The sequence below is a fragment of the Excalfactoria chinensis genome, chromosome 2 (genome assembly GCF_039878825.1).
Source record: "Excalfactoria chinensis isolate bCotChi1 chromosome 2, bCotChi1.hap2, whole genome shotgun sequence".
Lineage (NCBI taxonomy): Eukaryota > Metazoa > Chordata > Aves > Galliformes > Phasianidae > Excalfactoria > Excalfactoria chinensis.
The window spans coordinates 32,746,644-32,762,285 of NC_092826.1; the positions used below are offsets into that span (position 1 = coordinate 32,746,644).

The window sequence follows — 15,642 nt, forward strand, 5'->3', positions numbered from 1 at the left end:
TTTACAATTGCCACAGCAGCATGCCATACCCTTTCTACTTTAGCCTTCAAAGTGAGGGATTTGATATTAGTGGGCAGACTTGCTTACACTTCTTTCTTGTTTGCATTGTCAGTTCTGCTACACAAGTTTAGTGATATCAGTTCAAATCTTCAGAAGACAAACTAGTTAAATCAATGCAACCTGATTTAAGAGCATCTTCACACAACTGGTGCACATTCATGTATGCTTTTAAATCAAAGCAAGAATGAATCTACAGCATTTTTTTCCCCCTTTGTTTTATGTGGGAAGTTTGCTACAGTCAACAATTCATCACTTGCTCTTGTTTTCACACTGACCTCTTCAAATATCATCAGACCAGCCTTCAACCATTTAGCAGCTTCACCAGAAAAACTGCATAAGAACAAAATGCGCTGAACTAATTCCTAAACGATGGGTAGATAATACGGCATACAAAAACTATAATTTTTAAGTAGTCGTTTGGAATTTGCAGCAATTATGGTCTCATTCTAATAGCAATCCTTAAAAGAAAAGTGTTGGCCTGAATTATTTACACCCTGAATCTGTTTATTGCCAGGCTGTGTCACTGCTAGGTTAAAGGCAGCTTCCTCTTTGGTTTGGTCTATGATACCCCTGTGTCCTCGTAGATGATAGCCTGAGGACAACCAGAGCAGAGAAGAAGGTAAACGTCATTCCCAGTAAAGAGATTAGAAGCACGATCTGAAAGCCAACGGTGGAAAGCTCATTGAATCCACAGGGAATGCCAAATTCTCTTAGCTTAAATATTTTATCAACTGTTTCATTTATAACAGTTAGTCTGAGTTAAAACACAGGAGGCAGCAAGCAGAACATCCATTATAATGCGTTTAACTCCCAAATTGAATCTCTTTTATTTATATATTATGTAACCCGCATATATTCTGGTTTATATAGCAAGGTAATTTTTTGCCCATCACATGATATACACGCAGGCTAAGAGGACAGGATACAGCTGCATATATATGTGAAAGGGCAATAAGCAGCCTTGCTCTCCAGTGCAGGGACTCACTGGTGCTGCAGGAGTGGGACTCTGGCTCTGCCAGGCCACTCAGCAGAGCTGGCAGGGCAGCGGGGCCATGGGGGCAGTTACCTGGCCAGCCGGGGCAGCAGGCAGCTGTACTGGGGCAGGATCAGCTGGGGGCTCACCCACTGCATTCTGCAGTTCAGGGTCTTGCTGAGGTGGCTGTGGTGCTCTTTCAGCTCCTTCCTCTTCCTCCTTTTCTTCTTCCTCCCCCTCCTCTCCTGATGACTCTGTGTGAACTTCATCCATATCTTCCCCTTCTACTGTCTCCTCCTCTTCTTCTTCTGCCTCCTCCTCTAATGAGACAAATGCACGGGACAATATACAATCAAGGAACCATAGAACGGCTTGGCTTAGAAGGGGCCTTAAAAAACATTCAGTTCCAACTCCCTCACCATGGACACGGCTGCCAACCAACTAGTTCAGAATCCCCAGGGCCCCATCCAACTTGGCCTTCAGTGCCTTGAAGATTGTTACCCTGTGTAATGATTAAGATATTTACAGCCGCACAGCAAAGCTGCTGCTGATCCAGCTCCCAGGCAGAAGTGATGAGTCTGCATGGGGTGCTGCCGCAGAGCCTCACAGCAGGGAGCACACTCCACACATATTTTTTAAGGTCTCAAACCCAGAGCAGCCCGTTGCTTTGTAAACTGTGGAGGTTTAAGGTTCCAAATTCCCTAAAACCATGCCGTTAAACTTTGTCAAACCATGCTTTCACATCCTACGATACAGCCTACTGTCAGCATTTGTGGTTGGGATCTTTTCCAAACGCAGCTCTCTAACAATGTGTTTGGTTTTGCATAATCATGTTATTCATCCTCACAAACATAGGGTGCTGCTCAGAGACATCCCGGTACTTCAGAGCATAAATAATCTGAGATAGATACGTTAGCCCACAAATTGGCTATGCATTTTGCATAGCTTGTGGTTCTGCCTGAACCTGTAGACGGAATGTAGATCTGCAAATCAAATCACACTCTTGTATTGCAGAAATGCAGCTACAAACAAACACCCCTGAATCTCCACTTCTAATCCTTTGCATGCAGATGACCTGACTGACTGCAGCAGGACTGAAGTCCCAATTCCCAAGGCCCTTACTAGCGCCTTGTCCCCAGCAGGTGGGTGTCACATTCCCTATCACGTGGCGGAGTGCACGAGGTCATGATCTTGGCAGACACACATGGATGGCAGGGATGTAGCAGCTGTGGCTGATCACAGGGACGAACAGGGCACGAAGCTGTATGCAGGGCTTGTCCCTCACAGCATAAATCCCTGGAGATTCATGGCCCTGCGAGATGACACCTGCTGTGCTGCTGACTGGTGCCATGGCTGCTGTCCCGCTATAAGGACCTCTGTGCCAAGTAGAGCTAGTTAATGGATCTCATCCCATCCCATACAAGTGCTCTTATTGGGACCAGCCACACATGCTGAAGTTTGTATAAGTTGTGGCGTAGGAGCAAGTGATGGGTGCCATTTCACTGAGCCTCAGGAATCTGTACAAGATTTAACTGGGATAGTAGAGGTAAATGTAAATGTATTAACAGAACCCAGCTCTAGCTACAAGATTAGAGGTATCCGGATGATCATTAGTAGAAAAGATGAGGCCTTTTAATAACAGAGGTCTGCTTTTTTGAAGCATTTGTGTCCATTATTTTCTTGTGGCTTACTGTGTAAGGTAAAGCATAGGTGAGCCCAGATTTCAGGCTACCTTCATAAATGCAGAATTGCAACTTTGCAAGTTTGCATATGCAACTCATATGTCTATATGAGGTATATTTAGTCATGACGTCAGAACAAATCATGCAACAAGATGTTAAATGTATGAAAGACTATGACAATCTTTGCTTCCTTCTATAACTGCAATCCTGAATTTCGATCACATTTCTGTTGCATTTCTCTATTACTGAAGACTAAAAATCCTTCCTAATTTCTTTCAGTAGTAAACATTCTACTTCTGTAATGACTTTCAATAGAAGACAAGCCACAAAATAATGACATCCCCTGGGTGGGAAAAAGTACTTTATAGACTGAGGTAAGTGCTTAATTTTGTGATTCCTTCACATGAGGAGTCAGTAACGATCACACTCTTAGGGAAATCTTGAGGCTACATGAAAAGTAAAATTCATGGTGCGAACAGATTATGTGACTTTATGATATCTTATTTCTTTATTATAATGAATACAAAATGGTCTAGTTACACCTTGGGATGGAGAGAAATGCCTGACTCAAGTTTTCTTTATCTGTATCATCATGTAGATTACATACAAATGCAATTTAAGACAACTATTTAGGTGAAATAAATGACATACCTCTGTCAAAATCAATTTCTCTTATTATCTTTTCTTCTCTACTGAGGTTCACTGTGAATTGGTTCATATTTTCATACCCATCTTCTATTTTTTCCATCTGAAATCCTTTTGATGCTTCGGTGATTCTAAAACAGAGGGATTGGTTATTTGCATTTGGATTTGTAGATAGATTTGCAATCTGTAATTCATTATAACAGATCAAGTGTCTCAAGTTTGAATACTTACTTTTGGAGCAATGTTTTCGCATTCTGTGGAAACAAGAAGGAAATAACTGACTTATTAAACAATTCCATTTTTTGAGATATATTCTACACTAAGATCTAATTCTTACAGTAGCTGCTTCTAAACACATTAATATGGATCTCAAAAATTACAGTCATGAAGTCTATGAATGCGATCAGATTCGTATGGTAATCAGTAATCAGCCAAGTCATCTCCTCAGTTAATTGAAGACTTATTTAATTAAAATCTGACAGCAAATACACAAAATATTTACAGAAATGAAATATAAATATTTTTGTTCTGTTACAGCCTCTTGTTACATCATCCACAGCATCCATGAGAGCACACATCTGGAGTCACAGCACTTTTTTTGTCTGGAAAGAATATTGTGCTCTACTGGAAAAGAATTTTTCAGCCTTTAATGTAGAGGAACCGTAATATTGCAGGAGAGTAATTCTACAGCAATGAATCTGGGGAACAGGCTACCAAGGAATTCCTAATCGGCTGTTCTAAGTACGTATTAAGAAAATACAGGAGCTTTGAAGTAAAGGCATAAAAGTTGGACTTGCAGTATCTACATGTAGTCCTGGAAAGTTCATCACTGTTACTGTGCAAATGAAATCTCTAGATCACAGAAATCTCTGTTTGTATTTGAGGGGTGAGAAAATAAAAACATACAGAGTCTATCATCTGGACTCGATGATCTCTGGAGGTCCCTTCCAACCCCTGTGGTTCTGTGATACAGAAAAATATTAAAATTCCGATTTCCTCTGGGAACACAAAACCTTTTCCCAGGACATTATATATTGGTGCAAATGGCAAATACTCGCCCTTGATTGGGATGCTATTCATGAGAGGCCTGGTCTGTGCTGATGTACGTTTTAAAAGGAGTTTGCATGAGAACTCATTCAAAGCTGACCAAATTCTGGATGTGCCTAAAATTCAGAAATGCTTGTATAGTATTTCAATAAACCATCGCTCCTCTTCTGCCTCTGCTTATGGACTTTGTACCTGCAAAAACACGGCCATTTCTGGTTCTTCCATGAACTGGATTCCTGACTCAACCAGCTTAGACACAGCTTCCAAATGATCCGCGTACTTCTTCATCAGGGAGCGGACATGTTCCAGTTTCTCCTCTTGGGTTCTAGTGATTATTTGTGTCATCTCATTTTTTCTTTCTTCCAGTACAGAATAGAGATAATCAAATTTTTCACACAGCTGCTCCTTCTGTCGTCTGCTGCATTCCTGTGAATCATTTGGTTTATGTTAAACATGTTATGTTCTTAAAAGAGTTTCTATTTTTACAGTTACTTGGAAGCATTTTCATCAAAGAAATCCCTCTTTTTGAGCAGTGCAAAGGATTCTGAATGACCCCGGAGACTTTCATAATTTTCAAAGTTCAAGCTATTGGAACAAAAGTTTTAAAACTGTTCTCAAACTCTGGATTTCAAACCACTGAAAGCCCCCAAACAGGTTATTGTATAACTTGCCAGCCCGCTAAAGAACTGTGAAAGGTATTTATGATGTCTGTAGTGATACTTCAAAGCCTGCAGCAAAAGTAAAAAAAAAATCACCATAGTAGCAGCTGTGTTCATTTGCACGAACAGAATGTTTTTTTTTTTAAAGGAAATATCATCCATCTCAAAGCAGTTCTGGAGAAATTTCTTTTTTTTACCTGGAACTTTCTTGCTTAGGCCCGATTTTCACATCAGCCCTTTCAGACTCTGTTTTGACAGCAGGTGTCCATTATAGCCCATTTACCATGTGCTGAATGAGGGAGAGGTAGTGGGAAGAAATGCTGTGTGACAAAAGCACAAAGGAGGAGGAATCGGGTTCCAACCCTACCTTCAGGCATTGATTTTCACATCATTTTCTGAGACACTTTTCCTGTCCTTCTACTCAGACAACACACTGTATTTCGCTTAGAAAGGGTTTGATGACTGCTTCACTGAGCGCTCTCTAACAAGAACACACTGCACTTGCAAAGGAGGATTTATGGGGAGGAAAGCAGAGACAGGTTATCTGTAATGTCTGAGGCCTACCAAGTACTTGATTCATCTCTGAGCCCCAGGGCACATAGATGGGCATGTCCTTATTGTGGTTATACCTGGTTGTGGATGGGGGTGGTTACTTTAATCTCTTTCTTAGGAACTGAGGCTGAATCAATTCCTCATCTTCATCCCTGGAGGCATGAAGCTGAGATCCTGGCAGCACAGGGTTATTAACATCCCCACAGTACTTCTGGAACTGGTAAGACTGATTGTTTGCGGCGTTTGGCCCCACTTTTTTTCTTAACTTTCAACCAGAGCTCTTTCCTAAAAGCTGGGAATGATCTGCTCTGTATAATTCAAAGGAGAAGGCTTTCTGAAGATGGATGGGTAGCTTAACACCACAGTCTGTGCTGCAGGGTGAGGAACAAATACAGGTGTTGTTGCATTGCCCCTAATACCCACTTCTGATTCCAATGAGGAAGACTTGGCTAAACAGACACTCCTACCTTAAAACTCATGGTGTTGTCCTGTCCAAGTCCTGCCCTTGTGGAAGTCCTTGGCACTTCCAGGAAATTTCTCTGATGAATTGTAGGGTAGGGATGAGGAAGCCAACTGTTTTTCTAATGTTCAGACCTCAGAAAACCTTCCTCTCCTCTTCCACTCCTTTCCACACTTTCTCCCACTGTTTTCTGCATTTCCTCTTGCTCCAGACTCCGTTTCAGTCTACAATGACCTCCTCTGAAATGTCACTCAGATCACTTGTAAAAAAACAACCTTAACTTAAGGACAGGTGTGTGCTGTCTCTGACATTTGATATAGCACAAGTGCTCGGGGAAGAAGAGAGAGAGTGTGCCCTGAGAAGCCCTTCCCTATTTCTAAGCTTTAATATATACTGTTTTCTGCCAGCAGACATTACAGAGTTGTAAATCACAGCAAATGCTGAAATATTTCTGTTTTTCTGTATAAAATGTTCCTATATTAAGTCTCTGTTTGACGGAATTATCCTAATCAAATTCTGAGTAATAAAAAAAGGTTAATAAAGACATGACTTCCCATTCTAAAAAAAATCTTAGCCTTTTTGCTTTTTAAAGCATGGCAACAAGAGAAAGGAAGGAGTCCTTGTCGCTGAGCTCGAGTTGCACTGCTTGTTCTGAACTATCTGTATTGACTTGTCACTGCTATTAGCACTGAAAGGAAACACTGTCATTTTTTCGTTATTATCCGACTCTTCTGTTTTACGGAGCTAAACACTATTTAATTATTTGTGGTCATTTTCCACTACTTTTCTTTTGCCTTTTTTTTTTTTCTTCAGTATAATATGTGAACATGGTCTACTTTTCCATCAATTAAAAGCTATACAATTGTTTTTTTCACCAGATTCTTTTTCTTTTAAATTGTTTTTCTTTTGTTTTTTCTTTTTTCTTTTATTTTTTATTTTTTTTAAGGTTTGGATCGCAGTAATAGCTAAACACAGAACAGCAGGCTATTGCTTTCTCCAGCTGAAAGAAAAATGATCATGTATTTTCTGCTGGAGCAGACATTGTTCTCTGCGAAGCGTTAAGTAAAGGAAGAGACAATCCTGGATTATGAGCGCTGCTTCCATGCCTGCACATTTCTCAGCTCCAGCTGTAGCTTTTCAACTTCAAGGACAAACTGATGTCAATTCAGACAAAGCTGTTGCGTGGTAGGAAATGTGATTTGCTTGAAATATAACATGGAAGTGCCAAGGTAAGCTCTAAGATCTATTTTCTTCCATCTCTGACTTTAAAGGTGAAAAGCCTGTTAGAAAATCTGAGGGTAAAATGGCTGCACTTTCTCTGGGCTTCGAGTTTAAAGGTTGGGCTTTAAGCCGAGTGGATAATTCTGAAGAATCTAGTTTCAAAACTGTTGCATTTTTTAAAGTATTTTTAGCGCAGTGTTTTCTCTGTACTTCAGATGATGATTGAAGTTTTGTTTCTGTATCAGCTAGTTCAACTGAAATGAGTATAAGCTCTTGCTTTTGAATCATTCAAATTTCTGCAGTTAAACCACTTGAAAGGCTTGTTTCTGTCTGCAAAGTCCTGATAGCAGCCAATTTCATCCTTGCAGTGTGAAAGCTTCCTGACTACAAAGTTCTGACTCTGCTGTTAACACTCTCTCATTTATTTGGGCTAATAGTTTCATGTTCTTTGAACTGAGCTTGGACACTTTCTCCTCTTTCGTGCTCTGAGGAAACAGGAGCCCAGGGCAATTGTGTACAGAGATTGCAGAATCAATTTTTCTCTTATCATTTATAATCTACACATCTTGGATTAGCTTCTATTTCACTGTTGTTTCCTTTCCTGCTCCAGCTCTGTTGTGTTAGTAAAATTCTAATTAGACTGAGAGGGATGCGACTCTTTCACCAGATGCTTCACAAACTCTGATCATAAAATCAATTCATATGAGCTGCTTTCAGCCTATTACTCCATGATGCTCAAATTGGTCAAAGCTGAAATCTACATTTGTTTCATTGGTGCAGACCTCTTGGAAGAAATGAAGGCCACTTCTGTTACTAAATGACACTAAACTAATTCCAGCTCTGTCAGAGGAAGATCTTTACCAGAAAATATAAATTCACAGTAAAGGCCCAAGCTGATCCCACCCATAAGCAACGTAAGATTCCTTAAAGGACTACACACATATATTAAGAAACTACTATACTAGAGGCAAAAGCCAAATAGAGATTTCACTGTCATAGCTGAGAGCTATGCTGTGGCTACACACGTGTCTGAGAATAAGATTCTTCTCAGAATCAGAGAAGTCTTAGACTAATATTGGTCTTCTACAGCTTTAGCACCTGAACTGAGAGCTGATGGTATTTTTTAGATCCATTTTTAACTTGGCTTGTAATCCATGCAACTAAGAATGCTGAGCAAGATGTGGATTACTTTTACTCTTTGTCCTCAGTCACAGGGTCATCACCAGGGGCAGGGTGCTGAGCAAGACACATCCTTTAGATGAGGCACTACAACTGGTACTGTGCAAATCCATAGGTTTTTCCAGGTGATGTGGGAACCCATCTGAGTGAAGTGAGGTCTAGTAAAGAGTGATCATTACCACCAGTTTAAAAGCTGCAACTCAACACTAACATAACTGCATGAGGAGTGATACTTACCTCAACTGTCTTGCAGGTCTCCTCCAGCTGTGTGACTATGCCTTGCACTCTGTCATTGCTGCCCACCAGGACTGCGATGCCATCACTCAGCTCGGACTGGGTAGTGTGGGGAAAGCAAATGAGAGGGTGTTAGACACTCTGGGGCTCTGGACGCCAGCCGTCCACCATCCCACTTTGGAGTGGCCCATGTAAAACTGGGGAGCAGGGGATGAATGAGCCATACGAAGGTGTTAGCTGCACTTTTCACCAGAACCACAGAAAACTGGAGTGTTTTGACATTTGTTTCCTCTCCTACAACAATCTGAGAACACTGGAATTTTGAATCATAGAATCATAGAATCATAGAATTACTCAGGTTGAAAAAGACCTTGAAGATCATCAAGTCCAACCGCAGCCTAACCAGTAGCCTATCTCTTAAAAAACAACCACGAAACAACACCACAACAACAAACCTCTGCTAAATCATATCCCTGAGTACCACATCCAAACGGCTCTTAAACACATCCAGGGATGGCGATTCAACCACCTCTTTGGGGAGCCCATTCCAGTACCTAACCACCCTTTCTGTAAAGAAGTTCTTTCTAATATCCAACCTAAACTTGCCCTGGCGCAACTTGAGGCCGTTTCCCCTCGTCCTGTCACACTGAAAATGAAGAATAAGCTGTGATTTGGAGAGCAGGAAGCACTTTCTTCTAGGAGGTTCTCCTAGATGCTTTTATCTAAAGCACTATGCTTCAGGAACTCTCTAACATTCCATTTGGGTTTGTTGACAGAAAAGACTTTCTCTCTTTTGAGAGACTGTTTTTTTAATCCATTTTCTGGATCCAGCCACACCACTGTGGTATTTTCCTAAGGACTGTAGGTCTCAGGCCTGGAGAAAAGATGGTCCATGGACCTGGAGGAACCACGGGTACCATGGAGGTTCTGCCATGAGGGCAGTGGAGCTGGTAGCTGTGCTCAGAAAGTAAAGGAGAAAAGGGGGAGAAAAGGGAGACAGGGTCACTGGCACAAGGCATACAGTGGAACCCTCTCACAGAGACCACACCAGTGGGAAGGCGGAGGGCCCTGCTGTGTGATGGAAAGGAAAAACATGGAGCTGGAGATGTTGAGGCAGAGACCTCTGCATGGAGGAAAAAGGAAAGTCCCTGCCACACGTGATAAGGAATTACCCAAGTGTGGAGATGGGGATGACTCTGGTATGTCTTTAGGGGAGGAAAGATAGAGAAGCCACTCTCTAGAGAACTTACTGAGGGTTCAGAGGAGGACAAGGTGCCCTTGGCATACTGATGTAGTGATCTAGATGTAAAGACAACCGTGTCTGTGGCCTCTACGGCTTTATAAAGGGTCCTTTGAAGCATGCATCCCTCAGCCTCTGGATTACACATTCAGCCTTGAGCATGAGAGCCCCACTCCACTAGTATACCAGGAAAGAAACCACTGCTAGCAGATTTCTATGGAAAGAGAGTGATTGAGGGCATGGATTCTATCCAATAAACTTCTTCCTTTGTCTCTCCTTTTATTTTTTTTTGATCAAAAAGAATGTTTGTAACTACTTTTCTAAAGCGTTTTCTCATTTGTAGTTTTCACACACAAGCATCTGTGTGACAAAGTTGGAGGCTGGGACTTGCAAACTTGGCCTGTCTGATTGCTTGGCCCACGAGGGCCCTCCAGAAAAATGAGCTGTTTATCTCATGAGGATAACCCAGTGAGTCAGGTTTTAAATTAATACTGTATTAAAAATAAACAAGTCTTTTACTGGTGACAGCAAGGGCAGAGGATGTTCAGTACTTCCTGTGCTACCAACTATTGAATATTCTTGCATTCAGTTGCAGACAGAGGTTTTTCACTTATTATTATTATTATTATTATTATTTTAAACAGATGCTTAAAGGCAAACGTGTGTGATAGATAACAGTTTGATTTGTAATGGTCTGTTCTCTTTCCATCATGTGCTGGAAATCATACTTACTGTTCTGATATAAAAGCAGTGAAAAAAAGAGATTAGGAAGCCCCAAGGGGAGATCCCCAGCTTCATGTTAAATCTTAGCGTAAATTGCATGCTCACTGAACTACGAAAAAATGAGATGTTGTATTATCTTTCTGTGTGATTTCTCATAGATTTATTTCTCTGGTCTCTGAAATAGTTTCAACAGATTTGTACGAGCCCTTTACTCACAAACAGGAATGAAAACGGCACCCTCAGGACACTTCAGAAACTCACAGGAAGCTCATGGGAATACCTTCCTGTTGATGATCCCTTCAGTTGCTGGGGATGGTAAGATACAAAAATATATTTACCTTCTGTTGCTGGTAAACGTTTGTGAGGGGAGCAACCTGACAGTCTTTGTGGGCACCAAAGACTTTGCACAAGGAGCAGGTGGGTATTTCACAGTTCAAACAATAGATATTGATTCTCTCATCTTCATGCTCTTCACACATTGGCAGGTCACACTTTCTTTCAGGCCTGCAAAAGAGAATAAGTTTAAAACAAACTCGGTCTCATAAGTTTCCGATGATAATACTGAGGGTAGCAAAATGACGTAGGGTACAATCACACAGCAGTGTCTGAAGCTGAGCTGAATACTCGTGGTATATTTAGACCTGTCACAAAGGATGACTGAATAGGCAGAGGTACCATTTAATATCCTGCCACGATAGGATGTGAGAAGAATATAGTAATGTGACTTGATATTGAACTGGGAGTGTGTCTGAGTTCTCACTCATATTTAAAAATGTAAATAACCTCACTAAGATTGGTCTTAGACCACGTATGTACTTTAGTTAGTCTGCTGCCCATCATTTGCCTGAAATAGGAAACGTACATAATTCATCATGCAAAATATCGTCTACTTGGCCTTGAAACAGCAAAGTTGCCATGCAGGGGTCTAAAGTGAAGTAGGTGTCAATGGGCCTTTGTGCACTATGATTTCTGCTTGCACTCCTTCTGAAGTCCAGGTCAGGTCTGCCAATATCAAACGGGACGGAGTCCCTACAGCCTTTACACCATGCCAGCAATCAAAACAAGGCCTCACACAAGCTAATTTTAGCTGCGTGGCATCTGTCTAGCTGTTTGAACTTGGTGATTCCCAAGGTCTTTTCCAGCTCAGATGATTCTATGATTCTATATCCTGTACACTGCTGAGCTTTTTAGCAGTAGCTGTCTTGATTGTACCAGCCACCCTGGATATGGGTTACACAAGGAGTGTGTGACCCCCACCTATGCTAAACCAAGAGCCATCACTAGATTCATTATCTTATTATCATATCATATTCATTATCTTATTATCATATTCTGATCTTCTCTTCACCAAAACGATGCAGCCTTGCACACTCTAGTCAATCCCTGCTATTACAGGAACCAACTTACTTGTAACTTCCTTTAATAACCCACTTAATTGACGTGCCCAGTTTAAGAGGAAGCTCTGTCCCAGTCTGTATGGGCAGGCTGATGCATTTCTAAGCCTGTGCCCGTGACGGTGTGGCAGTGTGGTACTGGATGGGGGTAGCAGAGTGATGGAGGGAGTGTGCCTGGGGGTTCAAGTCTCCGAAGGTTGCAGTTTCTGCTGTGGCAGTGTGAAATCTTTCCAGTATGATCCATTATAACCTAATGCCTGGTTGGAGAAATATGACTCACCTGTAGCAAGTGGAGCAATGACAACACAGAAATATGTCATCATCCTTGGACTGGAAATACTTCCAGAAAGCACCGAATTTAATGGCATTCTGAGTGGAAGCTTTCCCCTCTGATTTTTAGACCATATTTTAGATTATCTTACATTAGAGTTTTTCATAGAGCTTAGTAGAGTGGACATGGAACTTATTTTTTAATAACAAAGCACCGGTTTTCTCTTCTGATCTTAAGAAAAAATTGAATGGAATGTGGTCAATTAAATGAGTGTAAATAAGATCAAGCAATAAAGGAAGTATCTCATGCCTTTTCTTTTTTAATTTCAAGAGGGCACTGGGATTGAAGGGATTTATATGGAAAGCCTGTGATCTTCAGTATGATGCAATCTACACGAATAAAACAAGAAGGACCTTTCCAAAGGAAGCCTGTATTATTTGGGACAGATTTTCAGCACGTTTACATAAGGCCCCCAGTGTGTCAAATCGAGCTCCATTTCAACACTAGTCAAAAGAGGTGTGTCTCCACTGTAAAGTGCTCTTTAGGTTGTTTGCAAATGACTGCAAACAGCCCCTTAATTATCCATGCACCTGTGCAAAGGCCCACATGTAAGAGTAATAACAATGAATATCAGTGCGATTATTTAAGCCTGAACTAGCTGTTCTTACTGAAAATATTCACAAGGCCAGAAACGACTAGAATGTTATTTGACACTGGAGTCCTGCCACTTGCATGAGAGACAGACACATAGCACAGAGCAAAAAGGCAACCGTGTCAAGCAAGTCTGGCCAGAAGTAGCCAGCCTTCAACGGTGATGTGAGGAGCTAGAAGAAACCTGGCAGAACACCCTGAACTCGCCGGGCCCTGACAGCAGAGACAGGAGCCTAGAGGTAAACACATTTACAGCCTGCTTCTGAGGCTTTGCAAAAGGAGAGAGGTTTTCAGAGATCTGCTATGTATTTGTTGGCGTAGCAGCATCTGAAACGCAGCTCCTACGTGTAAAACAGGGGCTGCTTCTGAAATGGAAGATTAAAAAGTAGCCAGTAGGAAAATGGCATGGGGCTTTACTTGAAGAAAAGATTCATCATAGATGTGGCTGTGACCACAATTAGCAGGTAGCTGTAACAGCCTAATAGCTTTGTGTTCTTGTTCTCTGGCTCTGCTCCTTTAGATGCTAAGCCTGCATTTGAGTAACACAGACTTATTCTTTCCCATTAAAACTGGATTTGAACCTTAATGTGCAGGTGTTGTGCATTCTGTATGGAGATGAGGGTTCTCAGCACTGGAGAGGCAACACTTGGAGTAGTGCCCAACTCTGGGCTCCACACTATAAGAGGGAGTCCAACAAAGGGCCATGAAGATGAGGAAGGGACTGGAGCACCTCTTTTGTAAGGAGAGGATGAGACAGCTGGGGCTGCTCAGGCTGGAGATGAGGAGGCTCAGAGAGATCTCATCAATGTCTACAGACACTTAAAGGGAGGGTGCGAAGAGGATGGAGACAGGCTCTGTGCAGTGGTAACCTGGACGTGGTCCTGGGTAACCTGCTCTGGGTGCTTTAGCAGGGGTTAGGCCAGATGGACCCAGAGGTGCCCTCCAACCTCAGTCATTCTGTGATTCTATAATTTGGTGAAGAATTTCAAAGCTACTGGGGTCATAAAGGAGTATATTCTAATTAAAGATATAGTAAGGCCTTAATAAAACTGATATTAATATATTCATATGTAGAAGTGGCTTTATGCAGATTTACATCTACAGTGACATTTATGACCTCATACTTGCATTCCTTTCTCACTTAAAAGTAAATTCAGCTGAGCTTGACAGCAAAATTGCCTATCTTGTATAAAACATGTTACAGAGTGTGTTTACCTATTCACCAAGTCAGGCCTAAATGGCGCAGACTTAAAACAATTCCACTCCCATTGCGTACATCCCCTAGCATCCTTGCCACTTCCCTTTGTTGAACTAAATGAAACTCCTGCTGTCCCATGTCTCTAACCATTTATGCTTCTGATAGGAAGAGCAGCCACTCAGCATACCAGCCGCTCCTCACCGTTCTGTATCACCTGCAAATCTGATAGTGGTAAGCTCCTTCCCAATTGTCCAGGTCATTAATGACAGTATTAAACTGCACTGGCCCCAGTATCAACCTCCAGCTACACCACAAATGTCTGACCTCCACCTGACTTTGTGCTGCTCCTCATAACCTGCTGGTTTGGCAGTTCAGCCAGTTTTCAGTCCACCCCACTGTCTGCTGCCCACTCTAGGCATTATTTCATCCATTTGCCAATGAGGACATGATGAGAGACAGCGTTGAAAATCTAAATAAAACACACCCACTGTTCTCTTGTTCGCTGAGTTTGTCATCTCTTTGCAAAAGGCTGTTGGGTTGGTCAGGCATGAACTGCACTTCTCAAATCCACACTGACTACTTCTGATCACCTTCTTGTCTTTAGATTCTGAAGATGCATCCCAGGAGAGATTGCTCCAACACCTTTCCAGGCATTGGTGTAAAGCTGAACAGACTGTAGTTCCCTGGGTTGAAGATTGGAGTGACATACATGCACACCACTACTGTGAATTCCTGGCCCAAGCAAACCGCTGGTGAAGTTGAGGAGGAGCTTGCTTTCCATGGGGGCTTGGAGAAGATCCAGGTGATCTCTATACTAATCTCTTTTGCAGTGCAATTCATGGGGCTCCTCCTGCAGCATCCTTGCACTGTAACACTGACCCTCCCTAGTGCACACCATCTGTTCATCTCCCAGGTCCAGCCTATCTGAGAGCCCACGTGTTCCCACAGCCCATACTGGAGAGCCACATCCTCTGACATGTCAGCTCCTGGTGGTGTTGGGCATGCTGCCCTGCTGTGGATCCCCACTGCTACAGAGCCCGCACACACTGCTCTCTTCATGTCTCCTGGTCCCTGCTGTACTGCACCTGCTGCTCCACCTGTGCACAGCAGGGCCAGCCTTCACCTAGCACTGTCCCTTGTAGGTGCAGGGGAGGAGCACTCTACAAACTCTGAAGCTGGATCCAGAGGACACAGAGACCAAAGCACCCTTTGTTCAGGAATAGCTGGCTGAGCTCATTAGAGGCTGGCAGAGACTGTGAGGAGCTGCAGTCTCCAGCAGCTACCCTTTCCTGGTAGCAGCAGGCCCCCTGATGCTCCTCAGAAAGTTCAGGTTATCAGTGACCTACAGACATTCAAACATTGGGGTAATGTTTTAGTTAACTTTATTTCTGTTGGGTTCAGCATTTTACTGTCCTTTAAAGCTTTGCAGGAGCCACATCCTGCTTGAATATTT

General features: G+C 42.3%; 1 protein-coding gene across 2 annotated transcripts in view; it reads right to left on the reverse strand.

The window, feature by feature from the left end:
* Nucleotides 1-15,642, reverse strand: part of TRIM55 (tripartite motif containing 55) — a 36,256-nt gene that overhangs the window by 17,412 nt on the left and 3,202 nt on the right. For both annotated transcript variants that reach the window (XM_072329405.1, XM_072329404.1), the window contains exons 3-8: nucleotides 11,014-11,179; nucleotides 8,716-8,811; nucleotides 4,600-4,833; nucleotides 3,592-3,614; nucleotides 3,367-3,491; nucleotides 1,127-1,353 (exon numbers count right to left, since the gene is read on the reverse strand). In XM_072329405.1, the coding sequence (XP_072185506.1) occupies nucleotides 1,127-1,353; nucleotides 3,367-3,491; nucleotides 3,592-3,614; nucleotides 4,600-4,833; nucleotides 8,716-8,811; nucleotides 11,014-11,179 (871 nt within the window). The remainder of the gene's footprint in view (nucleotides 1-1,126; nucleotides 1,354-3,366; nucleotides 3,492-3,591; nucleotides 3,615-4,599; nucleotides 4,834-8,715; nucleotides 8,812-11,013; nucleotides 11,180-15,642) is intronic.